General features: G+C 31.8%; 2 protein-coding genes across 2 annotated transcripts in view; one reads left to right on the forward strand and one right to left on the reverse strand.

Moving 5' to 3' along the window:
* LOC139510276 (protein timeless homolog) overlaps positions 1-21909 on the reverse strand; it is a 74206-nt gene that overhangs the window by 18634 nt on the left and 33663 nt on the right. Inside the window, exons 19-31 of the mRNA XM_071296768.1 lie at positions 17696-17761; positions 15925-15994; positions 14756-14963; positions 13899-14041; positions 12856-12938; positions 12470-12599; positions 11989-12068; positions 10615-10830; positions 9707-9841; positions 7612-7671; positions 6808-6926; positions 5816-6126; positions 3819-4052 (exon numbers count right to left, since the gene is read on the reverse strand). Of these exons, the coding sequence (XP_071152869.1) occupies positions 3819-4052; positions 5816-6126; positions 6808-6926; positions 7612-7671; positions 9707-9841; positions 10615-10830; positions 11989-12068; positions 12470-12599; positions 12856-12938; positions 13899-14041; positions 14756-14963; positions 15925-15994; positions 17696-17761 (1855 nt within the window). The remainder of the gene's footprint in view (positions 1-3818; positions 4053-5815; positions 6127-6807; positions 6927-7611; positions 7672-9706; positions 9842-10614; positions 10831-11988; positions 12069-12469; positions 12600-12855; positions 12939-13898; positions 14042-14755; positions 14964-15924; positions 15995-17695; positions 17762-21909) is intronic.
* Positions 19039-21689, forward strand: LOC139510277 (leucine-rich repeat-containing protein 15-like). Its single transcript, XM_071296770.1, has one exon. The coding sequence runs from the start codon at positions 19439-19441 to the stop codon at positions 21578-21580; it is 2142 nt and encodes a 713-aa protein (XP_071152871.1). The 5' UTR covers positions 19039-19438; the 3' UTR covers positions 21581-21689.

Genomic DNA, 21909 nt, shown 5'->3' on the forward strand with positions numbered 1-21909 from the left:
TTATTTCAGATGAATACATGTTTGGTCCTCATCACCTTAGGTACATTACGTCATTTTTTTTTCTTTTCTATTTGACAAGAAATTGCACAAAGTTTATGCTACCAGAAGTTTTTGCTATGGCTCTTATCAATCTTCGTCATCACTTTCAATAATGTTTTTCTTCTGAAGAACTCTACGTAATGGAACATGATCATCCTCTTCAGAATCATCTGAATCTAATGGACCTTGACTGTATAGCGTAGCTGGGAACGACTCTGAAACAAGACAAAATGTTATAGTCTATTAGGACCTTGACTGTATAGCGTAGCTGGGAACGACTCTGAAACAAGACAAAATGTTATAGTCTATTAGGACCTTGACTGTATAGCGTAGCTGGGAACGACTCTGAAACAAGACAAAATGTTATAGTCTATTAGGACCTTGACTGTATAATGAAGCTGGGAACGACTCTGAAACAAGACAAAATGTTATAGTCTATTAGGACCTTGACTGTATAGCGTAGCTGGGAACGACTCTGAAACAAGACAAAATGTTATAGTCTATTAGGACCTTGACTGTATAATGAAGCTGGGAACGACTCTGAAACAAGACAAAATGTTATAGTCTATTAGGACATTGACTGTATAGCGTAGCTGGGAATGACTCTGAAACAAGACAAAATGTTATAGTCTTATAGCATAGGATCAGATTCCCCTATGTTATATGTCATCTAATGAGATGCAGATTTTATAGATATTCTTATCTCTGAAAACCTGGATGTTGCGGACAAACACTCAGCATGATTGTATTACTTATAACATGTACAGCAGTAATGCATATCAATTTGTAAAATTGGAAAGTAAACATTTACATTATGTTTAACTATATTAATATAGTATGTATAATAAATAAATTAATTAACAAAAAATCTAACAAAATGTACAGTTAAATAGATTTTTAGTGTTTTATATTAATTAAGCGTACTTATATTATCAATCTTAACAAATTTTTCCTTATTCTAAATTTCCCCTTTAGAGAACGGATTTTACTTTATTTTTTGTTGTTGTATCTTTACCTGCTGGAAATGTAAACAATTATACAGTCCATACTTTAATGAATAAGTTTCACAATAATCCTAATAAAAAGGATTCTCTGATCAATAATCCTAATAAAAAGGATTCTCTGATCAATAATCACTGGCAGATTCAATTTTGAAGTAAATTATCTGACTCAATAGAATATACTATTTTTGTATTCTATTTTTGTTTAGAATGGTAGATTTTGGCATGGAAAGACAAATTTAACTAAAAATTAATTAATTTTAATCTAGAACACAACATAAAAATTAATATTCCAAATATATGATTTTTGTCTTGGGTTAAGAGTGTATTTGAAATTTATATATGTATTTGGTTGAATAAATCCCCTGCATCTGATTGGATCGCATGGTCAAACATTTAAGTTGTTGATGTGAAGCCTACTTGAATTCAAACATTATAGAGTCTATATCATATACTTGAAACATTTGTCAACAATTTTTGTATTTTGGTATGTTGAAAATGTTATCCAGCTCTATTAGGTGCTGTTAAAGCCATTTTGATATGATATTGCGAATTTTACATGTTTTTGTACAATATTCCATCAATAGATATCTCAAACCAAAATCAAATTAATTTCTATCCGGAAAAAAAATTTAAAACTAAAACTTCCAACACATTGTTGTTTCGGTTGAAAAGGCCCTTCTCATTCATTTTTGGGATGAATTTTTCAAAATTGCAGTTTTCTGTTATTTTTAGTCTATCATTTATTTTAATTGAACATGTCATTTTATTGTAAGATTCTTAAAGAACATAAATGGAGCTGTAAAACTGTGAATTTGAGTATAAAGAATAAAAGAAGAGAAGGACTCTTGTGTGAATTAGATTCAGAGTAAATTGATTCTGCATTCATACAGTGCAAGATGCATATTTTCTTAATGAGTCTTATTGATAAAATAGTACTTTATACAAATATGTCATTTTCTATAAGATGCTGTCCTTTTTTTGGCTCTAAAACTGTAAATATTCATCTATAATATTCTTCCAGGCTAAGTTAAAATAGACTCTTATAGAAAATTTAAAAAGAGTTTGTAGAAGATTTTGTTGCAAAGGGTACCTTTATTCTTCTTTTTATAGAGAATTATGTAAGAGGAATTTGTGTGGAATTCTTTTCAAAGAGTACTTTCCATTACTATTTTAAATTAATATTTCAACCAAGAAAGAATATTCTTCAATACTTTTTTCCTATAGACAACAAGGGATGGCCTTTAAGTGTATATTTATTTTATAAACATTCAGAAATGTTACTAGTTATAAAAGAATGTTGCATCAGTTTTTACTAAATCATATATAATTGAAGTTATAAAAGACCAAAAGTTACTATTTCATATTTCCTAGTAATTGTTTGTTTAATACACTACTGCTATGGGAACAAGTTTGTCCGCAAGTGAGACTGATTAATCAGTGAGTAGATAAGGTTAACTATAAATAGAACAATCAGATAATCTGAACCTATGCTATGGACCTTGACTGTATAATGAAGCTGGGAACGACTCTGGAACAAGACATAATGTTATAGTCTATTAGGACCTTGACTGTATAATGTAGCTGGGAACAACTCTGAAACAGACAAAAATTTTCTACTTTGTTAACAATGTTAATGCTGATAATTCATTGAAAAGTATCATGATTAGAGTTGGAACAGCTTAAGATAGTATCAATTTAGAAGATGAGTGGTTCACTAACTTTTACAAAAATGTTATCCTCTGATCTTCAGGGCTAAATGGAACCAAACTTGGTCACATTTATACTAGTGTATTGTGTTTTAAAAAATGTGTCCGATGAAACCACCTGCCAACAAACATGACATTAATACATCCCCACACCAAATCAGATGAAGCTGTAAAATAAAAGATCCTCAACACTGAATTTCCCTAATCATTAGAATAGTTGCCAGTGTTTCTTTTTAGTTCTGTTTGGCTTGCTCAAAAACTGTACTTTCAACACACCAAATTTGACCGTGTACAACCGATCATATCCTTTTGCGATTCACAAGCAGCAGATAGCAATTTTAAAATTTTGATTGATTGATTGAGGTATAACCAACAACCTACCACACTTCATGTGGTAGCCTTTTCACTATAGGATTATAAACAACTGGTGTTTATATGTATATATTTTTCTCAGTATATTGTTTACATTCCCATACTTTAGTCCCTACCTGATTGTTTGATTGTAGCAAGAGGTGTATCATCATCTTCACTTTCCTCCCCATCTGATATCTTCTGACGTTTGGTTGGTTGTACCTCTTCATCACTACTATCCCCAAACACTAGGGGGCGCTTCTGTGACTGAGGTTCTTCCTCAACATCAGAATCTTTATTCTCTGTATTGTCCAGCGATATAACTGGTAGAGGCTTTCCATTATCACTGTGAAATTGAAGATAAATGTTTATATTGTATGATTCCATGATATGAGCCTGTACTTGAAGTATTTTCATTTCCAAATTCAGCTGTTTTCGGTTATTTGAATAGCCTATTTTTCAGACAAAACTAACCAATTAATTATTAGCTGAGTATGCTTCTATCAGAAATGAAAATTTTGTGTATTCAAAAGGTCAATTGTCATGCCATGGAAATAACCGTTTTGTATTTTTATTTTTATCATAAGATAATTTGGAAATGTTTTGTGCTTCTGAAAAAGTCTGATGGATGGACGGGCAGAGAGACAGAGATAAAACAGTAAACTCCCAATTTTAGTTGGGGGGTATAATGAACTTAACAAAAATATTTGAATAGTACCTGTCTTCACTATCTGAATCAATTAAACGTTTGATCCTCCTTTTCTTTTTTGACGAAGAATTACTGGACTTTTTGGCCATTTCTGTATTTGGTGTAGTTGCAACAGGTGACTGAGGGATATCTGTTTCCATGGCAACATTTGCTTCATTCTCTACGGGAACATTTTCATCATTTCCTAGAGGAACAATTTCTACATTTTCCTCATCAGATTGTTCTGACTGCATCTTTGCTTTCCTAATCAAATATATACAAAAAATGTATAGTTAGATAGTATCAAGAGTTTTAAACAACACTAGAACACACCCGTGATATCGCGGGTCTGTGACTGAATTAAAATATATAAATATGCGTAAGCCTTATTTTACTATTGGTATTGTCATCTGATAAAGTCATGCTGATTATATAAGATGGACAATTTTCTCTGCTTTCCCCATCCTTCTGTTTGAACCCGTCAACCTGGAACTTATCAGTTATTGGTATTATTATTTATTTGGAAAACAAAAGGTCCTGGAAAGGAGTATTTTTTAATCAACAGCATTGTCCTTTATGAGTTATAAATAAAGTTGAATTCTTTGATACACTGTTTTGCGTCATTCCAGCTAACTTATTGAAAACTGTACCTATACTCCTTATTTTAAGTCCAGATTTTTAGTATTCATATTGTCGTCTTAGAAAGTCATACTGATTAAAATACTACAATTGGGAACAATGTGACAATTATTGAATTTAGTAGTGTCAACCCTGTGATTATGACCCGTGTATATAGCAAAATCCTAAATACACCGTTTGGTGGTGAGCCTGTCAGATGCGAACGTACAGATAAGGTAATAGGTAACAGGTGAATATACTATTGGTATCGGTATCTGATTAGACTCGAAACTTGTTAATTATTGGCAATATTAATTATGTGGAAAACAAAAGGGTCTGGAGTGGAGTAATTTTTAATCCACACCATTGTCCTATATTAGTTACATATAAAGTTGAATTCTTTGATTTGTCGTTTTTACCCCATGACGGCTGACAAATTGGACCTCGTTATTTTAGTATTATAGATAGGCAGATCCAGGGGGGAGAATTTGTTTGATTTTATAGGGAATCAATGAAGCATGACTAGAGCGGGCCCCCCTAAGGTCAGTCAGTGGGCCCCCCTTACAAAAAGTTCTGGATCTGCCACTGAACAATACTAACTAGAAAGTTTGATAGTGTAATATATATTTTTCAAGACTGCATACATGGTCCAGCCTTAATGCAAATAAGTTTTGTTTATGCAGGAATATACTAAAGTAGATGTGGTTCAATTCAAATTTTCTTTTATATATGAACATAACACAATTGATTAGAAACTACTGCAATGTTATACAATTACTGTCTTTTGATGAGGTAAATATGCGGTTTTATTGACTTTTGAAAAAATGATATTCACTGAGGCCTATGGCCGAAGTGAATATCAGTTTTTCAAAAGTCAATAAAACCCCATATTTACCGAAACAAAAGACAGTAATTGTTTTATTCCATATTCCGAGAGAAGAAAATGTATTTTTTTTACATGAAACATTTTACCACAACGTTGCATGTAAAAGCGCGTGACGTTTAGCGCGGTGAATAACACTTTCTCAGGTGAATATGCTGTTTTATTCAAAATCCAATTCATATAGAGAAACCTACTAAAATAATACCAATATGGAATAATTCCATTTATTCAAAAGGACGTATCTGTTTTAGTCATGAAAAACATGGTTTATTTATTAGCTGTTAGTTATTTCCAGTGCGTTTAGATGGGTACAAAGTGCATAATTTTTTTGTTCTTTATTTGTATGCTTAGTACCAATCTAACCTATGAAGTTCAAATCGTTTACCCTTAGTGTGACTCAATGACAATGCAAACATGATAAACTTAATCATAACCAGTCTGCAAATGTGTCACAGTTAAACAATACAATCTCCTAGTTCACTGAATACCCAGAAAAAGGCTTTAAATAACAGTATAAATGAAATACCTTCTTTCTCCACCACGTTTGGTCTTTCTTTTCTCTGCCAAAGCCTTTAGCATATCATTCTTTTTCTTTGACTTCTTCTGTTTCTCTTCTTTTCTACTTTCATTTTTCTGAACCTTATCATGCTTCTTCTTTTTCTTATCTTTCCCCTTTTTATCTTTCTTTTTATTCTTTTTTTTTTCCTTCTTCTGTGGCTTTTTAGCTTTAATCATGTGAGCATTGATTGCCTCTCCATTATCATTAATAGTTATGCCATCAATAACTTCTTGTAACTCCTGTCCATTTAATTCTGCTGGGATTCTCCAAAATGCTTCCTACATAATTATACAAATATTGAGAAAACATTGATAGATTGGTGTTTAACACCACTGTGAGCACTAATGTGCTATTTCATTGCGAACTGTTTTTCTTGGTGGAGGAAGGTGGAGTGCCCGGATTTAACTACCAAAATTTGGAAGGAAAACTGACAATCTAAATCAACTAAGATAAATGTAAAAAGCACATGCCATGAGTGGGATTCGAACTCATTACCTGTGTTGACAGACTAGTGATAAAGTGCTTCCAATACATAGATCACTCGGCCACCAAATAAGAAAACATTTGTGATTTCTGTGTAATAACTAGTAGCTCTTATTTGAACTCAATTAGGTTCTTCATTTACTGGATGATATACAAAGCAAGTGATACCAAATTCTGTCTTCTGGAAGACAGCTAGCTAGCTCTTGTTTGGATATAATCTCATTTGCTATACTTCTAAAAATTCCATAAAGGACATTTTTATTGGTGAATACCATAATGAAAAAGAATAATTGAAGACCTACAACAAGAAATAATAAAATTTGTAAAGAGTCAATGGGAACCCACTGCCTTGTTTCGATTGCTGGTGTCTGTGTTATGTTAGCATATATAATATCCTTTACAATGAACTTGTGAAAGAATGATTGCACCTCAATAAATTAAAAGTAAATATTTTTGATATGCATGAATAAACAAACCTGTGCATTTGAAGGAGGTGAAATACCAATTTGTTGAAGAAATGACAAAAACATCTGATCCTCCATGGCTGTTTCATTCTCTTCTGATAATGGAACAATTGGTACAGAGACTTCTGATGCTAAACAGGAGGAAAGAATGAAAAGTGCAAATCTTTATTAATACAATGCAGCAAGACACTTAAAATTATAATCTATACTACTAAAGAAAGAGACCAATTTTATTGAGATGCAACTCCTCTGAAACCATTCAATGTCGGAAATATTTGTGATATGACATATAAATGTACCGATGTGTACTTTTTATCAAACAAATCCTTTCTTCCACAGAAAACACCAATTTTTGAGAAAATATCAAAATTCAGAGACCATTATTAATCCGTAACTTATACACTTTCAGGCATGCTTAGTCCATGTACTGTCCGCTAAACACATGAAAAAATGAAAACAATGAGAAGTTGATTGGTGTTAACATTTGTCCACAATTTTGCAGGCATCTTCTAGTATAATGTTATTGTATTTGTAGTACAATGGTTATCATGCTGTATAAGCCATCTATTATATCAATATCAGTCACTTTTAAAAAAGCTTTTTCAATATCACTAATTCAAGGTGATGACCCAACACGAAGTCTTTCTGTTGCGTATGTAGTTCCTCTAGAAAAATGTGAAATATTTTTGTAGGAAGAACAGACATACAACATATACAATGTGAATGCAATATAACCTACAACAGTACTCCTAGCATGGGGTATTAATAAATATACTTTATAGAGAGGAGCATGATTTAAAGTACTCATGAACTTACTTCTACTTTCTAACACTCTTTTCAGGGCTCTCTGTATCCACTGTATTTGTGAGCTATAGCCTAAAATTATGAACAAAATTATAACAAAACCTTTTGTTACATATCTTAAAGATATTTATTGACACAAAAAAAAAAACTGATAACATATCTAACATTTCTGTATTTGGTATATTGTAAATGAAAAGGCATCATTATATGTTTGAGAACTAGCATAAGTATTCTACAGTGATATTTTTGGTGAAAAACAACAATTAATTAATAATTACCATTTTTATGAGGCAAAATATATGTTCAGGGACTGAATTTTCAGCTCTCCCTTGACACCATTTGTGAGTATGGTCTTGAGGAAGCGATGATAGTCCGTCGGATTGGGGCGATAAATGGCTGACCCGTGTTAAGAGAGAGACATATCTCTTGCATGTAAATGACATCCTTGCAGATTTCTAAAAAGAGCACTCACATCCACAAAGTCGAAAGGGATTAATATAAGTTGCAATAACTTGTTTCCCAATCCACTATAAATAATATGTTTAAAAAAAAATATTAAAAAAATATATGTTTCTTTCCCACCTCCTGACAATACCCTATGAGCTTGATAACTGATCCTAAATCATCATTATTAAGTTGCCTTGCTAAATAATAAATTTTGAAATAGCCTTTTGTTAGATTACAAAGGACTGGATCATGTTTCAGAAGACTTATTCAATCAAATTTGTAATTATTTACTAAAATCATGTAAAAAAGTTGTCATACCTTGAAAACTTGCAAATAATTCATTGTGTATGCACATATTACTGGATGTTCAGTGAAGTGTTAGTTTTGATCAGAATAAGGGAAGATGTGTTTAAACAGATATGTAGTTAAAATTCCTAAATATTGTAAAAAAAAAACCCCAAACATCCTACTTTTCAAACCTATTCTTTTGTGACAGGAGGTATTGAATCCGACATGTTTAGGGGAGGGTTGAGATCTCACAAACATGTTTAACCCCGCTGCATTTTTGCGCCTGTTTCAAGTCAGGAGCCTCTGGCCTTTGTTAGTCTTGTATTATTTTAACTTTTAGTTTCTTGTGTACATTTTGGAGTTTAGTATGGTGTTCATTATCACAGAACTAGTATATATTTGTTTAGGGGCCAGCTGAAGGACGCCTCCAGGTGCAAGAATTTCTCGATGCATTGATGACCTGTTGGTGACCTTCTGCTGTTGTCTGCTCTATGGTCGGGTTGTTGTCTCTTTGACACATTCCCCATTTCCATTCTCAATTTTATACTTGTTTTTGGCCATAGATAAATCCTTATTTTCATAAAAGAAGGACAAAAGATATCAGAGGGACAGTCAAACTCATAGATTGAAAATAAACTGACAACGACATGGCTACAAATAAAAAGACAAACAGAAAAATAAAAGTACAGACAACACAACATAGAAAACTAAAGATTAAGCAACACGAACCCCACCAAAAACATGGGGTGATCTCAGGTGCTCTGGAAGGGTAAGCAGATCCTGCTCCACATATGGCACGGCCATGTTGCATATATCATTACAAATCGGGTAAATAGTCTAATTCAGTTGGTCAAATTCGTGAAAAGGGAAGGGTATTGTAGTTACAACTTAAGGAACATATCCGATATCATCTGTGAAATGGTTACATGTATTCCATAATGGTCAATCAACTCGTGATGGCGTCAGTAAAATTTACGAAGGGATGAACTTCACCATTTGGAACTCTTGGTTTAATAGCTTCCTTGTGATCAGCAATCCTCTATCAAAGAAATCATGATAGGAAACACAAGCCTGGGAATATTGTATCAATTGGGAGATATATACTCTGTTTGCAGGAGCTGTTGGAATGTTGCTACACAGAAATGGAACTTTACAATTGGGAAGCTGAAATCATCATAAAAGATAACATATTTTTACAGCTTAGTAAAAATTTACTGTGTAAAGTTTGATTGAATTATTTAATGAAAATTACAATACACCAAAGGCAGGTTAACATGGTTGTCTCTATCGTGTCATAATAAAGTTAAATCGTAACCATAATAATGGTTTTAACATTTTTCCTTCAATAATAATTTTTTTTTTAGAATTTCACCTTTTTGAATAAGATTTTGCATAACAGCAGTCATGTCTGGAGAATCTTGAGGAGTACTGTCATTTTCTTTATCACTGTCCATTTCTTTGTCACTAACATTTGAATCTGAATCTGATTCCCCATCTGAACTAGAATCTAAAAAACAATGAATCAAAGTATAACTTGAATTACTTCCCTTTATACATTAACACTGAGAGCTGTACTAAAAGTAAATCTGTTATTGTGTAAACATTTATTTGTAGAGGAGTTATAAAGGCATATTAACATAACATATATAAATAACTTTTCAGCAAAGGTAATTTCCAATTCTGATTTAAAAAAAAATTTTTTTTATTAATTTATGTACAGAGTCAAACCAGTGCTTTATTTTCTATGTACATGTAATACACATGTGTACATGTGTCTTCACCAGATTAAACAAACATTTGTGAAATGCAAAATGGTTTCATGCAAAATTGTATGAGTGAAACTATTAATCAGATTTTTAAACAGTTAACTCTTTCACAGGTAATAAAATTTAAAAATATAATGATTTCTTGCCATTTTATCAATTGAACAAGCCTCAAAGTTTAATCCGGAATCACAAAAAAACTTATGAATAACTTGAAACTTCCAGTTTTATATATTTTGATTTTCACAATAGAAAGCTGTGTTTGATTCCTGAGAAATGTAGTTAATAAAATAATTCAATATTAAATTGTAAGATTCCATAAATTGTTCTTGAAACTGTTTAGAAAAACTGCAAGAGTAATGAAGTAAATGCAGTAGAACCCTCCATACAACTTTCTTAGTGCTGTAAATCTAGTATAAATCGAGAGTTTGAAAAATAGACCCACTTTTAAGTCATCTCAAATGAATCAATTTGTGTGAAGTTTTGCATATTTGTATATTTTTTTATTGGCACATACCACTTTTGTCAACATTTCTCTGACTGACAACAAAACCTCCATCTTCCTCGTAACCATCTCCAGAATCACTGTCATAGTCGTCTTTCTTAGATTTCTTCCCACGTTTCTTATATAACTCACTACGGTCATTCACAAGTCCTAAACCTAATAACTTTTCAATAACACGTTGTTTAGAACGATGAACTGTCATGGCTGACATAATATTTCCCAGTGGATCTGAAACCAAGGTTAACTGTACAATTTGATTATCAACTGTTATGTGCATAAAACAGTTATGTGGCTATTCTCTTTTCAGACTTAATAAAAAAAATAAAATCTTTTACATTAATTAGTCAATTAGTCAAAAAACAGCAAATGTTTCATTTTTTATTTAAATTGCTTTTAACTAGTAGCTATGTTATCAAAATGCATAGAAATATATTTGTGGGAAGGAATTTTCACAAAACTTTAAAATGGGAATGTAAGTCTGATCCAAAATCTTACAATGAACCCCATGCTTTCATCTCAATATTAGAAAACAGTGTTCATTTACACACTGCTACATGTCAAACCAATTTCTGCCTATATTACAATAATAAAATTAAGTATAAAATATGTGTCTAGTCTGCATAGAATTCTAAAGTAATGAAGGAAATCAATTCAAAACAAACGAAAGGAGACTTTCACTTTTGAAACAACACCTTGTTGGAATAAAAAAGTTAATTTTGCATTCAGTAAACAAATAAAAGCTAAACAAAATCCTTCTCACCTCCAGTTGTTTGGTTATAATATACATGAAAGACAACATATTCAGCTAAAGCAAGTTTGTGATAAGATCTGGATTTAATTTGTTATGTACAATGTTATATCATAAAATAAATACAAACATTAACATGTAAAATTGTCAAGTATTTAATTGTAAATCACTAAATGTATGCATCTGAATAGTAAATCTGTACTTAGTAGGTACCGTAATGAGTAACTTCTGACTATGGTTGACATTGGTTCATGTCTGTCCATGTTGGGCCTTTTACATCGGAATATAAGGTCTGTTCATTTCGAAGCCTTTTATAGAGTACTGTACAGTATGGCTTTTGCTTTTTTTGAAGCGGTACAGTGACCTATTATTGCATATATCCACCACATTTTAGCTCTGATGAAAAGTTGTCTCATAGTCACTTATACTTGGGGTTGAAGGCATAAAACTTTGCTCAGTGCTCGGAGCACAAAAATCATGCTCGAAACAAGGAATCCAACATTTTGATTGGTTGATTTTCGTGTACGAGTACAAAAAACTGACTTGAAAGTTTAATGACTGCAAGGCCTTATCTCATTATTTTTCTATTATACTGAATATGAATAACTATTTTACATCAAAATTTCCTTTAAGTTTACCTGCTGATGATTTAAACTCCTGAAACATATTTGTAAGTTCTTCCTCATCTTCTTCTGTCCATGGTCCTGCATGTTTTCTCCTGAAAAAAAAAATTACATAAAATATCTGCATTTGTAGCTTGCTGTTTGATGTGAGCCAAGGCTCTGTGTTGAAGATCATACTGTGATCTATAATGGTTTACTTTTACAAATTGTGACTTGAATGTAGAGTTGTCTCGTTGGCACTCATACCACATCTTTTTATATCTATATATCCTGATTTGGGATGAGAGAACTGACGGACACAAAAACCAGTCAAGAATATGCCAGCTTGCTATTTACAAATGACACATTAGCTTAATTCATGTAACCAGCAATTCAGTTTAACAAATTATCTTAGAAAAGGGGACTTGATTAGTCTTTTGTGAAATATTCAAAGAGAAAAATTGGAAGTATTTGTTCAATGATATCAATGCTAAGATATTCACTTCTGATCCCTTACCCTGGTTGTTTTCTCTTCAGTTCTTTAGCACTACCAATCAAATTTTGTTTCTTTAACTCACGAATAATCTGTCCTCTGGTTTTACTGCCGTCTGATAGTCGTTCCATGATACACTCAGCAATATCTTTTTCTGTAATGTATTTTAACAAAAATATTTGAAAAATTTGCATATCATTTCGAAATGTGGATTTCAGTCAAAACTTTGAAAATAAATTGAACTTTAAATCTTAAAATATCAAGTTACAAACAAAAGAAGAGGGATCTACAAAACTGAATTTGATCTTATCCTTATAAAAAAAGTTTCATTTTACTTTGACATAAGGTTAAGCCAGAGAACATCAAGAAACTCCTTTTGACTGTCAAAGAATATTTGAATTACATCTTACCATTATCTTCTAACTGACTATATTCCTCATACAGACTTCTGACTTCTGTCTCTTGATCTTCTGTCCATGATGAGGGACCCTTGCTGTAAATAAACAAAGTTCTTCAGTTTCTTGTTTCATTTCATTTGTTTATTTACTGAATAAAACCTTTTGACCAATATGAGATTTGAGTACTTTTATTTAAAAATCTAAAACGCAGAAAACAATTCAAAATTATTTTTTTTCAAATCAGTGCAGATTTACTTAACAGAAATAAGTTTTCCAATTGTGCATTTTACATGCATCTGTTCTCCTGAATTTATTTTCAGGAAGTATCAACAAGAATGTTATGCACACAAATCTTTATAATGTAGACAGGAATAGAATATGTTTTTTTTTCTATCAGGACAGACTTGAGACTAAGGTTTGTTAATGTTTAAACTCCAAACTCGATAGCTTGGTTTAAAGCATCTTATACAATGGATTCATTAAATTTCATTGGATACCAATACACCTTATCGCTAATCCCGGCTGACCCGGCCGCTTGAACTTTTGACGCAAACAACAATCACTTTTCCATTGTGGCGTCAGATATTTTGTTTTATGACGTCAAATTTTATGAGAACCTGTGTGATATCCAGTAATGGCGGACAAATAGCAATAAGGTGTATATTCTTGGATTTCAAAGTTACAGGTGAACCACAAAATTAAATGAAGGACAAAGTTTCTATAGGCTTGTACATGTTGTATGTAGACTTCATCAACCCCACGAAATTAAATATCCACAAACATGCAAGTTTTCCCTAATCCACTAAAATTGGTATCAATGAAAATAAATGAATCCACAGTACATCAAATAAACAATGTGGAACAATCTTGTAGTGTGGAAAGGATGATAATGCAACTCCATCTTTATCACTAAGAAACGACCAGTTGATGTATCACCCATCTTATAAACACAAGAACCTATCATACAAGTAACTTATGACACAACTAACTGTCGTATGTACCTGTCATATAAGTTACATATAACTGTTATATAAACTATTTATGAACACATGTACCTGTCATAAGATCCATAGCCATCTACACATTCAACGGATTCTTTTCCTCCCTTCCAGAACAGCATCTCCATAAAAATTTTCTTATTTTTCTCAGCACATTGTACAAATTTCCCAATTACAAAGTGGCCAAACTTCACTATTTCCTACAACAATCAATGAAAATTAGAGTCTTTTAATTCATGTAGATGTCAACTGTGCACAGGTAAGGTTCATAGAAATCAATCCATAAAACTGTCCTGGTATTATCTTGACAAATGCCTTTGATAGATAAACTGAACCTTGCCATTTTTACTGCAGAAGTGATATGTAAAACTTATAGTTTCAATAATAAATTAAAGAAGAATATAACTGAGGAAACAAATGTTCCTGCTGCAAATCAGTGGAATTTTCCGAGTAAAAAGGGGCATACCTCAAAAGGTATATGACTCACTGTCTTAATATGAAAATTTGTCTTCAAAGTTTTGGTTCTAAGCATTGTGTATGAGTTTCATAACATTTGGATGAGGAAAACTTCAGCTAGAGTGTCGTAATGAAATGGGACAGAAGAAAGAGTTATCAAGGATAACACTTCATCCCCCACTGCCTACAAAAGGGGGGAGGGTACAAAATAAAATAAATTTGTTACAATGTTAAAATAAAATGTACCCAAAACTAACTAACACAGTAAATGCTTGATTGGTGAGAGTCAAACTGAAAATAAGAAGGCTTTTCTAAGATCACATTAAGATTAATTACATTGAACAATCACGACATAAATCTACTACATTGTAGTTACTTTCATCCCTATATTTCTACATATTCAAAACTAGGTTTTTTGTGCTCTTTATTCTAGCTGGGTATCATACTTCTATCATTACCTTATAGCGTGCTGCCTTAGCCAGAGGTGATAACAGTATTTTCTGAAAAACTCTGAAGAGTGAAGCCTGGAACACCATTCCCATATATCCTAAGTCTATAGAGATTCTATGTAACATTTTGATGATACAATGATTAGTGTGTGTAGAATTCTTCTGGAAGTCAGCTAACAACAGTACATAAGCTTTTAGAACATCACCTTTACAAAACCTGGAACAAATTGAAAAGTAATAATTACTCGAGTTCACATACATAGAGCAATTTCTAGTAGAATCTGTTATTGACAATTTATTTTATTAATCCAACTCAGGAATTTTTTATTTACTCGCTTTTTATTCATTAGTATTCAGGGGAAACAAATTCTTATGGATTTCATAGGTAAACATTGTTTAAATGTCATTTCGGGGCCTTTTATAGCCGACAGTGGGGTATGGGCTTTGTTCATTGTTGAAGGCCGTACGATGACATATAGTTGTTACTTTATGTGTCTTTTGGTCTCTTGTGGAGAGTTGTCTCATTTGCAATCATACCACATCTTCTTTTTATATTGACATGCCTACCAATTTAAATGTTCAATGAAGTATAAGTTTCGTATTGGCGTGCATGCAGAAATAATGTTCAAAACCACGAAATCAAATATCCATGAAAATACAAATTATCTCTTAATCCGTGAAAATAAATGAAACCACAGTAAATGCTTTCAATTTTTTTCATGGAGAAAAAACTTTGAAATTCTCAGCATGCTCTTGACTTTTTTTATGTTTTTAGTAGCTGTTTCATTGACACCTTCTACCTCCGTCTTCTATAATGAAAAAAAAAATCAAGATCAAACAGTTTTCTATTAAAGGAGGTTGTTTTCACAATCCTTATAAGCTGAAAGTAGCGGGAAATTTAGTAAGAATTCGTCAACCTCATTTACTATATACTGAATGCACTTGAGGCATGTCAGCTAACAGATCTCTTTCAATCAATATATTGTACTTTATATATTTATCCTTTGAAATATTATTTTCAGTTGTGTGTCATATGCACTATCAAAGTTATTTCATCACGTCATCCAAAAATGACATATTCAACTTTTCCTTAGAAAAGGTGGGCTGAGTTAATATTTGATTAAAAAAACTTTTCTGAAATTTCCTGAGTGGACTCCTTAATATATGAAAACATTTACTTGTTCACGAAAACTTTAAAATCAAATTCTTGCTCTGCTGTAGCAACTGATTCCATCTCTTCCTCTTCAGCTGAAACAAAAATAAATAAAAGATTACATTTAATACTACTAAGATGTCAGTTTGGTATTGATAGAATTTGTTATATCTAAATCTACTATATTGTACTATCAAGATGGTAAAACTAGGACAAGTACCAGAGGGGTCAGACTCATATTCTATGTTTTAGGAACATGATTCAACGTCAATAGTTGTAATTGGCAAAATCTGAGTCAAGTGCTATATCAAATTTATAACACCCATGGCTAAGGTTGCACAAAAAAATCTTACAACTAAAAATGGTTAAAACTTTAAAGAAATGTTAATGGATTATCAAAATATATTGTTGTGAGAAATTTTTGTGAAATAAAGGTCTGTTCCTTTAATGATGGTACATCAGATGTAACAGATTTCTACATGTATTTATCTCTAAAAAGTCATCAACTTAGTGTAGTCAGATATAACCATTAGAAAATTCCACTTTAAAGTTCATATAAAACATGAGTTTTAAAATAAACACAATCTTATTTCAGTTCAATTGTTACTTTTAAATTCATAACTAACTGAAGTTTTCTATGGTTCTTATAAATCTTATAACTGAAATGCAAATTTAATTATTTGACTAAAAAATATAATTCAAACAAATATTTCACATTGCAAGCAGAATACTATATAGCAAAATTTGAAAAACATTGTTGACCTCCAACTTAATGTTACTACAACCCTTTGCTAGTGTAACAATTATGCCATAGACTACCTTTGAAGCAAATTCAAATAGCCAATTTTTTGTTAAAGTTATAATGCACTTTACTAATTAGTGTTATCTGCACCTTGTAAGTATATCTATAAATATATATATTACCAAGACACTTTGTAAAGGAAATGAAAATCACATTTTAAGAAGAATGAAAAGGAGGTCAAGTGATATAATTCACTACTGACATACATGTATATAAATATATATAACAGTTTTTGAGAAAAAGAAAAACAAAACTTCCCAGTATCATATGTATTTCACTATTTAAAAAACAAATATGAATAAAATTCAAAACAATTATCAATAAAATTGAGAATGGAAATGGGGAATGTGTCAAAGAGACAACAACCCGACCAAATAAAAAACAACAGCAGAGGGTCACCAACAGGTCTTCAATGCAGCGAGAAATTCCTGCACCCAGAGGCGTCCCTCAGCTGGCCCCTAAACAAATATATACTAGTCCAGTGATAATGAACGCTCAAACATTCAAATATGTTTTAAATGATGAACACTAATACAAAAAAAAAGTTAAATATGTGCCACAAGGAGAATATGTAGAACACAATCTATACAGACTGAAGAAAAGAAAGGAATATTCACATTAACTTAACCAGTTTGCCACTTTGGTGTACTGTTAGTAGTCCAAAATTTGCAAACAAGATTTTTTTCTAATGAAATGATTTTTAAATAAAGTCTATTTTCAACATAAAGTGTAAAAGGACAATTATTTTTTTAACATCATAAATACGGCCAAAGGAAAAACCCTGCCAAAGTTTTGCTTTTTCAAATTTTTCAAGACAAGACAAGACAAACAAAGAACAGGAAAAAAGCAAATTGTTTTGAGGAAAATTTGATGTTTTGATATTCTGTAATATTCTGTAATCTAATTTCATATAAACAAACAAATAGGACAATTTAAATAGATATACCTTATCACAATTGACAACAAAAATGTTTACATTAAAGATAGATTTTACCTTCAGCTCCTCCTTCCTCATACTCTTCAACAACATTCTCTGGAACATTATCTTCTCTTGCTGGTCCTACAATTAAGTGGAATTTATAGTTTTAGTGTGTGATGTAAGTGTAGTTATTTCTAACATAAAGTATAGTTAACGATAAATTGTTGCCTGGAAGATGCATTTCTTTCTCCTAGTTCTCAAATTAGAATTTCCATTCAATTATTGCGAACCCAATGATACTTTTCCACAGATTTACCTGATAGTTAACTGTTCATCTAAACTGTTGGCAGTTCTATTGTTCCATTGGACAAATACAATAGCTTTTGTTCTCTGTGTAGTTTATTCACTGAGACCTATACATTTCTTCTAAGAGAAATATATGATTAATTTACCTGAGTAAAAATTCATCTGCTAAATAGATAGAAATAACAGGTTTTACATTAACAAAACTGCTTGTGATTTCCAATATAGTTCATTGACAATAAAATAAATGCCAAAATAATAATAATGATCAAAAAATATAAACTGACCCAAGCACAACTCTAGTTCATGAGTAACTTGTTAAAAAGAGCCATCTTTCACACAAAAAGTTTAATTGTGAAAATGCCTTGTCTAGATCAGAGATAATATTGGGGAAAAACTTGAGGCTCCCAGCAGTCATTGTTCACCTGGCAGTATGGCATAGCATTGAATGCAAAACATTCGTTTCTATTTGAATGGAAAAAAAATATTGTCTGGATGAAAAGTAAACTCCCCTAAGTGGTCCACTGATGATTTTAGTTAACATGTTAATTGTTAGTCGAACGTGTCCAGCTAATTGTATTCCTGTTTTATCTGATTACAAAATAATAGGCACCCTTGTTTCCCTTGCCTGATATCACCACAGTTTTAGCAGGTTTCACAACTTGTGCATACATGCTAAAATGTGCAATTAGTGCACATTCTCCATTGTTACTTTGTTTGCCAATTTTGCAAAAAAAAAAAGGTGGGGAATGTAAAAAATCAAACATCTTCTATTATAAATAAATCAACATTTAGTCATTTCAGTTTTCCCATTTCACAAATTACCCAGGAGTATATATTCTCCATATTTGATCTGTAAATAGATAAACTGATAGTTGCAAGGTTGAACTTTTAGGCAAAACCTTACAAGTAATCACTGCGAGACTTAATACATGTACTAACTTGTACTAGCATGAGAGCCACCTTGTCTAGTACGCATTATATAATTCTAAAATATGATTAATGTAGACCTATGTCACGATTTCACAGTATATGATATTGATAATGTAAGTGTTTTCCTTGTGATTTCAGCATTGTTGGGAGGTGTCGTCAAAACAACTTTGAAAGATGATCCTTTAAACATTCATTAGTCCTGTGGTTCTAGTAGTAATGAGTAGTAACAACTTTTTGACCTACAACATCATGTGTACTGTTTAACTGTAAAATTAGTCTTTATAGTAAACTTAACATTTACTCCCTGGTTTTAAAATATAAAAATATAAAATGCTAGATCAAATTCTATCTTTGTGAACTAATAATAATCAATAATGAAACTAAAAACTTCCGATTCAGTAAAATAAAACCTAAAAATAATAGCTTCAAAATTGTCAAGTACCTTCTTCAAATGGTCATGAACATCTTAAACCTCTTAAGAAACACTCTTAATTAACACCAGGAAATGGCTTCTCATTTCTCATTAGAAGTACAATAAATGTTTTGTCAATCTACATGTACATTTAACAATAGCTCGAGAAAATGCACAGGTGTCTTCTAGCCTGTTGGATTTTAATAATTTGTTGCCATGGAAGCGCTGTTAAAAAAATTGGGTGTCCTGATGACTGTCTGTGTGCTGGAAGAACTTTTGACTGCTCAGATAAAGATTTATCTGTAATACCATCAGGGATATCTAATGCAGCAAAATCATTAGATCTGCAGAAAAATCAAATAGCAGATTTATCGTCCAACCCGTTTTCAAAACTTCAATTATTGAGGATACTGAATCTTGGATTTAACTCGCTCACTCAGATAAGATACAACGATTTTAATGGATTAGTGAATCTAAGAACACTAGACTTAAGTTTTAATAGGATAAGTACAATACATAAAAAATCTTTTAGGAATTTGGAGAAAATCAGTGACATTGTGCTCCGAGGGAATGAATTAACAAATATTGATGGAATATTTACTGATATGAATGGGCTGGTACGGTTGGATCTGTCGAATAATCAAATAGACAAGATATCTAGCAAATCCTTCAGAAACATGACAAACCTCCGCTATTTGTTGCTTGGATCAAATAGAATAACATCTATTGAGGTTAAAGCATTTAATGACAATAACTTGATCTCATTTATTTCACTAACTGGGAACCCTGTCATTGATGTTGATGGTCTATTCATCAAAAACAATGGGTTGTCTTTTATAGAACTGACCAACTGTTCGCTGAAAACTTTTCCTAAAGGATTACCACGTATGACCAGATTTTTGTACCTAGATCAGAACAATATCACGTCTATAACAAAAAAAGAAATTGAACCAGTTGAAAGTTTAGTTAACCTCTTCATCTCTGAGAATCAAATCCAGTTTATTGAAAGAGATGCATTTACAGGTTTAAGAGGTTTACAGGAATTATGGATCAATTTTAATCAAATAAATGAAGTACCAATACCACCTTTAGAAGCTAAAAAGTTACATATAGACAATAACAACATAGCACATGTTCGGAAAGATGATTTTCAATTTGGGTCTAAACTGGAGACATTATCTATTAAGAATAATCAAATATCTGTTATTAACGCAGAAACATTTGAAAATCTGACAAATCTTCTGAGTTTATACTTGGGTGGAAACAGTATAACTGTGTTACCAGATAATGCATTTAAACCACTGCTCCTTCTAAAGGATCTCGGTCTGACTGGAATGGATTTTGATTACATAGGAAAAGATGTGTTCAATAAACTTAATAACTTAGATAAGCTGATAATGTCTTTTGTAATGATTGGTGAAAATGCTTTACAAGGAAATATATTCAAACATCTATCTAATCTAAGAATACTAGACCTACAAGATAGTCCTAAACTTGCCAGCCATGTTTTAGAATCCGAGGATATAATGAAATCTTTATTTACAGTTGAGGATATCAATTTAATGGATAATGAAATAAAAACTGTGAATTCAAATATAATGAAGTATTTACCAAGACTACATACTATTCGATTTGAAGGAAACCAATTTCACTGTGATCTCCGTCTGCGATGGTTATGGAAATGGATTGATATGCAAAAATATAAATTTGAAAATGCTGACTCCCTTCAATGTTTTTCTCCTCCTCAGCTACAAGGAAGCACATTTTTGAGTTTAAAATTCGACCAGTTTGTTCCAACAACGCTTAAACCAGTGGTGTTATCAACAAAAGGACAAGTTATTTCAATAACAACTAAATCTCCACACGTTATATTAAATTCTACAAATCTAGGAAATGAAACTTTAAGCTTTGAAATGATAAATGATACTGTTAATGAAAATATGGATAGCTCATCTCTCCCACCAGGATATGTGCCAAATCAAAAAGATTTAGTCCGATCTCAAAACCAACAGGACAAAGACTACGAAGAAAAAATAAACAAAATTCTAATTATAACTGTGGTGACTACTCTAGCTGTTGTGTTATTTGCAGTCATTGTGACAACTGTATCGTGTCTAAAGTGCAACCGAAAGAAGGATTCTTATAATCGTACCGATACCTTCCCAGACAATGATGTAACTTTTTACGTTATAAGTGATGAGGCACCCCCACTACCCCCACCAAACACCACAAGGAAAGACAGAGGATCAGTGAGTTCAACCCGTGACATTACTAATGACAATGTCTTTATCATTGACAATGACAGTTCATAATTAAAACAGAAGAAAAAATATACAACTATTTCATTTCAAAACACTGGATTGGTCATGTTAAAATATGAATGTGAAAACTCATAAGACAACAATAAAATGTGGAAAGGGAGTATTTCTTTCATTGTTATGTAGTAAAAAAGTTTATCCTCCACTGAATATAAACTGCTGAAATTGGCAATATATATATTTATTGCTATTTTGTGCATTTTTTCTTTTGATCTTTTTTTGTGATAATTTTTCATATCATGCTACTCGCTTGAGATGGAAAATTATCGCTAGAAACTAAGGAGGCATGTGGCGTTGCTATAAATAAAATTGACGTCGTCGTC

Source organism: Mytilus edulis, chromosome 2, assembly GCF_963676685.1.
Source record: "Mytilus edulis chromosome 2, xbMytEdul2.2, whole genome shotgun sequence".
Lineage (NCBI taxonomy): Eukaryota > Metazoa > Mollusca > Bivalvia > Mytilida > Mytilidae > Mytilus > Mytilus edulis.

Coding starts and splice junctions, on each gene's coding strand:
- LOC139510277 (XM_071296770.1), top strand. CDS start 19,439: ATGCACAGGTGTCTTCTAGCCTGTTGGATTTTAATAATTTGTTGCCAT.